The sequence below is a fragment of the Psammomys obesus genome, unplaced genomic scaffold (assembly GCF_907164565.1).
Source record: "Psammomys obesus unplaced genomic scaffold, mPsaObe1.curated_primary_1811, whole genome shotgun sequence".
Lineage (NCBI taxonomy): Eukaryota > Metazoa > Chordata > Mammalia > Rodentia > Muridae > Psammomys > Psammomys obesus.
The window spans coordinates 565,854-575,854 of record NW_026596091.1 but is presented as its reverse complement, the minus strand read 5'-3'; the positions used below and the strand labels follow the sequence as shown (position 1 = coordinate 575,854).

The window sequence follows — 10,001 nt, the reverse complement described above, 5'->3', positions numbered from 1 at the left end:
TTGGGGAGTTACCTTTGACCAGTTGTATTTTTTCTTTTTTTTTTTTGTTTTTTGGGGTGGTTTGCATTGGTATGTGTGTATATGTATGGGACTTCTTTTTTTTTTTTTTTTTTTTTTTGCTGGTGTGAGATGATTTATTTCTTGTGTATTTAATCTCAGGAAGGGGAGTTTTTCTTCTAGCACTTTTTTTAGGGCTGGATTTGTAGATAGATGTTATTTAAATTTGGCTTTATTATTGATTATCTTATTTTCTCTATCTGTGATGGTTGAAAGTTTTTCTGGGTCTCTGGTCTCTTAGAGTCTGCAGCACTTTTGTCTGGCTTTTAGAGTCTCCATTGAGAAGTCAGGTAGAATTCTAATAGACCTGCCTTTATATGCTATTTAGTCTTTCTTCCTTGCAGCTTTTAATATCCCTTTCTTGTTCTGTATATTTAGTATTTTGATTATTATGTGGCAAGGGGACTTTTCTAGTCCAATCTATTTGGTACTCTGTATGCTTCTTGGATCTTTATAGGTATCTCTTTAGGTTAGAGGAATTTTCTTCTATGATTTTGTTGAAAATATTTTCTGGGTTTTTGAGCTGGGATTCATCTCCTTTATTCATGTTATTTTAGGTTTGGTCTTTTCATAGTGTCTCAGATTTCATGCATGTTTTGTGTTAGGAATTTTTTAGATTTAATATTTTCTTTGAAGGATACATCCATTTCTTCTATTGTATCCTCAATGACAAAAGATTCTCTCTTTTGTCTCTTGTATTGTTTGCATTCCTAAATTTTTTCATTTTTAGTATTCCTTCATTTTGAGTTTTCTTTATTTCCATTTTCTGCCCTTGAACAGTTTTGCTTGTTTCCTTCTGCTGTTTATGTTTTCTTAATCCTCCAAGTGTTTGTGTTTTTATAATTTGTTTAAAGGATTTTTTTTTTTTTTAAAGTCATCTATCATCACCATATAGTTGGAACAGAGATAGAGGACAAGGTTTGAGGCCAGCCCTTCCTGGTTTTCTGGCAGTTGAGCAAGGGCGCCTGTTGGATTTGGCAACTCAGTATTACAGTGATGAGATGGAGTAGGGAGGTTAGGAAATGATCTGTGGGATCCACAAGAGATGTGGGCAGAAGGGAAGGGAGGATGCAGCTGGTGATTTGTTGCAGCTTTAGGGAAGATTCTGAGAGATGAGCCCAAATTAATTTTTAGAAATGGTATTATCTTGACAGATTTCAAACTTGACACAGGTTTAAGCTGCAAAGAAGTTGAGGCGTATATCTCTTCTTCTCTTTTTATGGGTCAAGTTAAAATGAGCATTTATTACTGCCACAGTGAAATATGCAAATGTAGAATGTCAAGCATGTAAGCCTAGACTATTGGCATATTACAGTTTCTCTTGGAGGAAATTGTTGATGTGAGACAAAGCTGGAGAACTGCTGGACACTGTTTTGATACATGTTTGTTGAGTGATAAGTACTGTCCCTTTCTTGGGCTTCATGCTGTATAAGAACATTTTCACACTGCACAGTGCCTAGAATAGACTGGTGGCTAGTTGATAATCTCAGTAGTGTGTACCAAGACCTTTCAGGCTTTTCTCTGCAGCCTCTAAGCTGTAGTTGAGTTCAGCTCTATTAGACATCACCTATTAATTTTTGCACCTGAGATTGACTTTTGCCACTCATGTGCTGTGCCTCCTCTTGTAAGAATTTCAATTCCCTTTATATGTTTAGGAATTACTCACTTTAGGCGCCACTCTAGGTTTTTCTATTTGGTTTTGTGTTTTGACTTCTACTCTATAAAAACACTGTAGGGGAAAGTGCAGCCAACGTGTACAAAGATCTTAAGAAGCTCTCTCGCCTTTTCAAAGACCAGCTAGTATACCCTCTTCTGGCTTTCACGAGACAAGGTAAGAGATGGTAAGCTGTCACAGGTTGAATGACTTGACAGAGTGGTCAGAGCTCAGTGTTCGCATTAACTCTGAGATCTGACTTCTCTTTCTCCATTTTATTGAAATTCTGCCTTTAAAGTCACTGCCGTGTATGTTCCTTAAGTGTTGCCCACTTTGTCTTTGTACATTTACCCAGAGCCTTTTTTCATTCCATTTCTTCTGAGACAGGTTCATCTAACTGGGTAGCCCAGGCTTTGCCTTGAATTTGTGATTCTCCTGGCTCAGCTTCCCTGCCACACCTGTTTTCCATGGCAGTGTTTGCACTGTATATTAATGGTTGAAGTGATTCCTTTTCAATGTAATATTAGTGGCTGCTTTAAAATTGTGTGTGTGTGTTGCACTCTTAACCTGGCTAGCATTCTCAAATAATTGAACCTGGACTATGTTATTTATTCAACAAGCCTTACAGCACAATACTGAGGAATAATAACTATTTACATCCTTTAAGATAGTCTGGCTTCAACGTTGCCAAAAGCCCTGAGATACTTGGATTTTGTTGCTTTCTCTGCTCCAGCTGCTCTTTCTCATGTCTCCTGGACCTCCGCTTGTGGCTTAATCCCCACTTCCTCTTTCACTTTTCTTCTCCCCTGTCTGGCAGGAAGTCCAGTCCTAGTCTCTCCCCTGCTCAGCCTTTGGCTGTCAAGCCTCTTTATTGACTTTCAGGAAATAATTGGGGAGCAGTATTTATACAACATTCAGACAGGAGATTATAAGAATAGAGATTGCAACCAGCTATGGGGGCACAGAAATCAGCATTTGAATCTTTACATGCCTACAATGTAAGGTTGTGACTTGAAGGTAAAGAGTCTCAGTCAGATTTGTATTCTCATTGTCTGACCCATAATAGATGATCAATAAACATAAGTGTAAAATGGGTGTTTTAAAATTACTTATTATTTATATTTATTTATTGTGTGTATATGTGTGCGAATGTGAAAGCAGTGTACACATCTGTACATGGACTAATGGAAGATACGTGTGGAGGTCAGAAGAGAACTTTCGAGAATTGGTTCTTTCCTAATATTATGTGGTCCCAGGGAATTGAGTTCAGGTCATCAGCTTTAGTGGCAAGCACCTTTATTTGCTAAGCCATCACTGGCTCCTTTTTTTTTTTTTTTTTTTTTAAATGAATCTTTAAAAATTAAAAAAAAAAAAATTTTCTGTGTATGAGTATTTTGCTTGCATGTATGTATGTTCCACGTGTGCTTGCAGTGCCAGCAGAGATCAGAAGAGGGCACTGGAACCCCTGAAAATGGAGTTACACATAATTGTAAGCCACCATGTGGTGCTGGGAAACAAACCTGGGTACGTTACAAAAGCAGTTAGTGCTCTTAACTGCTGAGCCCTCTCCGGACATACTGTTTTCAGTTTTTGGAAGCAACATTTATTGGGCACCAGATATTTTACCTTGGTGAATGTTGAATAACATTTTTAATAATTCTGAAGTAGATTTTACTATGACTATTTTATGAATGATGAAATTGTCTTTCACCAAGCTTTATACTTTTCAGAAGATCTTTTATAAGTCAGCTTTCTCCTTTGTGTCATAGTGAAGCACTTATCTCTAGTCATGTGCATGTGTGTGTGGGTTTGCTTTGGCTAAAGGAGTGACTGCATCAGGAACATCTCTGTCAGAGCCCAGCCATGTGCTGGTTCTCAAAAGATATGGTGCTGAAGTCCAGTATGTTGCTTTCTTTCTCTCACTGCAGAGAGTGAATCAAGTGAAGCTTGAGGTAGTGGTCGAAAGTACAGTTACAGAGAAAGCTGATAGTCAGGACCTGTCACCTTTTCAGAGAGAGAAACGGTGACAGCTTTTGATGACCATGTGGGGAGACCTAGGTACTCTTCTTTATTCAATAACTCCTGTTGCTGCTTCTTCCCCATCTAGTCCTGAACCTTCCGGATGTATTTGGGCTGGTTGTCCTTCCATTGGAGCTGAAACTACGCATCTTCCGACTTTTGGATGTTCATTCTGTCCTGGCTCTGTCTGCGGTCTGTCATGACCTTCTCATCGCATCAAATGACCCACTGCTGTGGAGGTGTTTGTATCTACGGGATTTCCGAGGTGATTGACATAATAACATGTTGATGGGAAAAAGAAAGGCTCTTTGTCACATGGTTGCAGTGGTGTTACTCAGCTGGCTCAAGTTTTTAAGTATAGGGTTTTTTCTCGTTGTTTTGTTTGATCTGCAGCTTGTTAAGGAGTAGCTTTTGAGTAAAGAAGCTCTAGGCTTCCTAGCATTGGCCTGTGTCACAAACACTCTCTATTCTTTTTTTTTTTTTTTTTTTTATTTTCTGCAGTATAAATAAATAAACTGTTATGTCAGCATATAAAATAGAAGGTAGGTTTTACCCTTCCTAAGGAACATTTTCAGTCTCTGACTTGAATGAACGATACTTCTATACACTGCTTTGCTGGACCAGTGTTAGCTTTGGTGTGCTGCTCAGGTGCTTTTGTTGTCACGGTTGTGACTGGGTGGTCATTGCAGCAATGATAGGACTTTAGACCTTGTATACGATGATTTCCAGAGGAAGGCCAGAAAGAGCCTGACTGTGAACCAGTACTGACATGCCAGTGTTTTTGAAGCTGTTGTTTTGCCTGAAGGTAGGTCAAGAAATTCACTTAATGGGTCAGTTTATAAAGCAGACAAAGAACAACAGAACCACAGTAAAAACAAAACAAAACAAGAGTGAGCTATATCAAGTAGGTATTTACTGCACTGCACATACTTGCTATGTGTTTTCTGTCAAAAAACATGCTGCCTTAGCTGTGGGAATCTGTTGGGCAGGACACCCCCCACCCCTGTAATAGAATATCATGGAGTCATTTAGAGTCTTAAAACTGGGGTTGTTGTTTAAGAAGTGTGAATGACCTTGATCCTTTCTTTTCTTCCCTGGTTCCTAAGGTTCTCTAAAGTTAGTCTGGGTTATAGAACAAAATCTCTTAAAAAAAAAAATCAGTCAAGTTGTTAAAAAAAAAAAAAAAAAAAAAAGACAAGTGCTACTGGTGTCTGATTCATTTCCATTGTAGGTCACAGCTCCCTTTAGCTGAGTGTGTGTAAAGATTTTACTTGACCAGAGCAGTGGCTCTCAACTTTTCTAATGCTGTGATCCTTCAGTACAGTTCCTCATGCTGTGATGACCCCAACCATAAAATTATTTTTGTTACTGCTTTATAACTGTAATTTTCCTATTGTCATGAATCATAATATAAATATCTGTGTTTTTTAATGGTCTTGGGGGACCCCTGTGAAGTGGTTGACCCACAGGTTAAGAACTGGGTTAATGAACTACCAAATCAGTTTAGAGAAGACATGGCCAGCTTCTTCCTACTCCTCATTAGACTAGAAGTTGATTGAATTGTTTTCTCATTTCACATATTTTAAGTACATTTAAAATAGTTCTGTGTATAATTATACTCTTGGTGGGCAGCAAGTATGTAACCCACCTATAGAGGAAAGCCCGGTCAGTTTGACTTGAGGAATGAATGTAGGCTGTAATCCAGATACTGAAGAGATGCTGTTCAGCCAGGTCAGTGCAACTCAAGACACAGCTTGGAAGCAGCTGGCACATCTACGTGCACTTGGGCAGAAGACACATGCCCTCCCACAATGTCCTGGGGTCACTGCTTGAGTCATCAGATAGTGCACAAAGCTGTGATGAGCACTTGACTTACCCAGGAAAGTAGTGATGTGCAGTGTGTGCCTGAAAACGCCTCATGCACTGCACCGTTTAATACTGGATGCAAGAAGTGGTTTTTAATTCTTTACATTTTGTTTTACTTTTCCAGACGGTACTGTCAGAGGTTCAGACACAGATTGGAAAGAAGTAGGTATTTTTAAATATGAAGACTAATGTTAATGACTCAAATAAGTAGTGAGTGAATAGTGAAAGATATGTTTTTACTTTTAGTGTGATGTAATGAAATCAGTTTAAATTAAATTTATTGTTAAATATTGATAATTAAAATGTCTTCAGTTTAGGTTTAGTTCTTGTTTTCTTGTAACTACAGAGTCTTAATGTGTTTCTCATTGAAATATAATATCTTAGTATTTTTTTCACAAAAGTAATTCTTTTCATTGGTTTGGGTTGTTAGCTAGTTAGCATAGTACATTGTGAAAAGAACAAGGATACATGGTTTTATTTGTAGATTGTGACTGTAAAAAGCACTGATAGACCTGAGGGAAATGGTTTATGATGAAGGACTAAGGAAAAATAGTTGAATAAAAGTCCTCAGCTGCTTGTAGAATATACAGTATTGTTCTTAAGTAAGTATGTCCTGACCTTTAAAATAGCCAGTTGTTTATGCTTTAGGATGAAAACCATGAAATTGTCTGTAGTACCTGAATGTTACCTATAGCATGACATTTTCAACAAGTACTTAAATTGCGTGTACAAAGGCTCACTTAAGTTTATGTCAGTCATGGAGCACTAGATTGAATTTGTAAAACTATACCACACTGAATTATTCCTTTTTTGGACTTACTGATGCCTCAGATTAGATAGTCACTCTGTGTCAATGTGCTTAAAGATCAGATCTCATTGGCACTGCATCTGGAGCTAAGGCTCTTCATGTGGTGAAAGCTGCCTTGTTTGTACACACCATGGGAAAGAAAAGTGCAGATGACGTTCTGCAGTGAGCAGGTTTGAACTCGGGGATTACCTCTACCACTTACTGTTTCTTGTCTCTCCCCTTTTTCCACAGTTGTATAGAAAGAGGCACATACAAAGAAAAGAGGCTCAGAGAATGCGACATGCGATGTTCCTGCCACCGTCAGCCCACTCTATCCCATTCTGTCCCATTCCTGTCTACCCCAGGTGCTATCTTACCACCTCGCTGCTTCCTCCAGGAATCATTGGTGGTGAATATGATGTGAGGCCGATACTGCCCAGTGTTGGGGACCCAGTCACCTCGCTCATCCCCAGGCCCGGGGAGACACCTAGCCAGTTTCCTCCACTTAGACCACGTTTTGATCCTATTGGCCCACTTCCAGGACCTAACCCCCTCTTGCCAGGAAGAGGTGGCCCCAACAATAGATTTTCCTTCAGACCCAACAGGGGTGGTAGGTCAACTGATGGCCGGCTACCATTCATGTGATCAGTTTGGAGACTTTATGGAAACCACGGATGCTGTTTCCTCCGATGCTGATCTCTGCTGTCAATTTCTGGTTCTGTAGGCACCAAGCACAAGGTTCCTCAAAGCTGGGCTAGTTTTGGGAATAGGTAACTGCTGGTCTCTGTGCTCTGGAATCGGCTCTGGGATAGAGCTTGTGGAACTGATGATGTTTTGTGCTAGACTAATAAAAGTAAAAATTAGTCATGGTCTTGACTTTTGTTAAAGACATACTTGGTGGTCAAACCTTAGTCAGCTGTTAATTTGCATATTTTAAAATTATCATGGTGCTTTTAAGTGAGGGGGTGATTACAGGAAGTATCTGTTTTTGTTTCTTAGTGGTGCTCATCCGGGTGAAAGCTTAGCTTACACTGAGATAAAAGCTGAGCTGGTTTGCTTGAACCTGGAAGTGGATCCACCCCTTTCCTTTCTTAGCAGCTTTTCTGGATTCTGTGAGGAAATTCTAGGGCTCTGAAGATTGTTGGGTTGATACAGACTCTTTACCGCCTAGGATTTCCTCCTTGCATTTCGGTATCATGACAGTGAGCCTTAAAAGCAGAATTCTTTCTGTGCTGTCAGGGACTTGTTCTTCAAGGACAGCCCCCTTCCCCCCCCCGCCTTGTTGGGGGAATGTTGTGCTTTTAAGACATTTTTAAAATACTCAAAATTCAACATTTATTTATTCTACAACAAGAGAAAGCCCAAACACAAGTGACTTGCACAAGTAACTATAAGAACATGCTCTAATGACACATTTAAATTGGAATTGCTATACAGGAATAAATTACTGTTAGCATCTGTAGGAAATAGAAATAGTGCTTATGTCTTTCTGTTTTTAAAAACCTGCTTTGCATATTAGGAAATGGCTTGGAATATGTGCTGCAGGAATATTTTGAGTCCTATGTGAGTGAGACTGCTACATGTGTGTTCTGAGTCTTTGCATCACAGTGAAGAAATTTCAGTCTGATATTTCTAGATGCCATGTGAGGATTTGGACTTATGTGTCTATGATCTACAGGACAGTCTTAATGTCCACTGAATTCCATAGGCTTCATTTGGGTGTGGCTAAAGGGGTAACCCTGAAGTTTTGATTGATCTACATTCTACTTCAAAATATGTCTTTGTGGCTAGATGTTGAATTGCTGCATGTAGTGTGTGTGTGTGTGCATGTGTTTGTGTGCACATATGCATGCGACAGTGGGTGCATTACTAGGCATGGGAAACAGTGAAGACCTGAGCACCAAATACAAACTTACAGAACACAGTCAATTGCAAATGGAACCTGGGGCCCCTGATGATGCTCTTGTCCAGCATCACTGGACTTAACTGGCAGATTTTGCAAGTCTTGAGTTTAAGATATTAACAGAGTGCTCTAAACCTAAACTTAGATAACTCTCAAATTTTTTTATTAAAGAGTCCTCAAAGCATTTCCTCTTCACCAGCAGCTAATTTTATATTTAGAAGCTTAAAAAGCATCCTTGTCATTAGGCTTCTGAGCTTTTATGTATTGCTGATAACAGTGACTGAAATCATGTCTTGGCAGCAGCTCGTTCACTGCATGGCTTTGTGATGTCATCTCCATGCATTGTAATGGGAGCAGGGCAGCCTAGAAACCCAAGGCAAGCGCTTAAGAATGGTGCAGCTCCAGTGCATTGGCCTTCTATGTTCTCCAAGTCACTTTTTAGTAATAGAAACTTGATTCTCCTCCCCTTAACCACTATAAACAGCCTTTTGGCATGGTTGGTAATTCAGTCTTGGGAAGAAACCTTTCCAACTTGTGACTCCCTGGGTAAAGTCCTGAATTCTGTAGTTCTTTTCTTAGTTCTCATTTGCTGGGGCCACTGCTTCATATCTCCATAATTCTTAATGGGTCGAGTTGGAGATTCCTCCTTTTTCTTCTGTTCAGAGTTGGTTCCAAGGCCTGTTTTCTTTCTATTTGCCTATTTGAGCCTTGCAGAAGAGCTGGGCAGGTGCTCTGCAGTGCCTTACTGCTGGCAATGCTTTGTAAAAACTGTATGGATAAGGGTATTGCAGTGTGCGAGGCAAGTCATGTAAAGATGTGTGGACACATTTGCCTCACTTGGCCTGGAGGAATGCTGATAGGCTGACTAGCAATTGAGCCTTTAGGCCCTACCTCTCTGTATCCCCAGTGTTGAGATTATAAGTGCTCCTCACCATGCCCAGCTTTTCAACATTGGTTCTGATAATTGCATGCAGGTCCTTGTCCTTGTACTGCGAACAGTTAACCAACTGGACTATCTCTCCAGCCCCTAAAGATGCTAACTTATTGTTTTCATCACTGGGAATCCCAAGTGAGTTGTAATGCTTGTTTCTCATATTCCAAAGTAAAAGTGTTGGGTCTAAAAAGTGTTAACTCGCTTCTGGAGACTCGATTAATAGCTATGGGGTTTTTTCTTCTTTGTCTGCCAGTTAGATCTGAATATGTAACCTGCATATGCATGTTGTATCAGTCTGGGCTTGTGTTTTGTGGGAATGCAGAGCTTCTGTGTCCTTTATACTAAATGGACCAATTTGGCTTGCTTTGTCACCCAACCTTCACATTGGTTTCAATCAAGCCTGAAGTCGTGCCTCCTATTAAAGTCTAAATATTAAACAATTTAATATAATCAGCTACCCAGGTTGAGGACAGCATCTGGCCCTTAACAGTTGTATCATCCGGCTTGGCTCTGAGAGAAATTAGAGACACAATGTGCAAGGGCTCTTGCATAAAATGGGCTGGTCCCTGTGATAATTATGTTACCACTTGTATGTGCAAGGTTGCCTTAACCAGCTCCTGAGATTAAACTGTAGCTAGCTGTTCACCACTTCTGAGTACACAAAATGAGCCACCAAGCTCCTTCATGAAGCTGAACAAAGCCCAAGAGGTTGTCCTGCTGCTGGGAGCTGGTGCACACTGTCTGGGGGTGCTATGTTTAATTGGTACAGCCTGCAGAGCTC

General features: G+C 39.9%; 1 protein-coding gene across 4 annotated transcripts in view; it reads left to right on the top strand.

Annotated features, from left to right (window-relative positions):
* The window catches only part of Fbxo7 (F-box protein 7), a 23,088-nt gene extending 15,841 nt beyond the window's left edge, over positions 1-7,247 (top strand). For all 4 annotated transcript variants that reach the window (XM_055627908.1, XM_055627909.1, XM_055627910.1 and 1 more), the window contains exons 6-9: positions 1,793-1,888; positions 3,819-3,995; positions 5,721-5,758; positions 6,636-7,247. In XM_055627908.1, coding sequence (XP_055483883.1) covers positions 1,793-1,888; positions 3,819-3,995; positions 5,721-5,758; positions 6,636-7,028 — 704 coding nt within the window. In that variant the 3' untranslated portion in view covers positions 7,029-7,247. The remainder of the gene's footprint in view (positions 1-1,792; positions 1,889-3,818; positions 3,996-5,720; positions 5,759-6,635) is intronic.
* Positions 7,248-10,001: the final 2,754 nt, after the last annotated feature.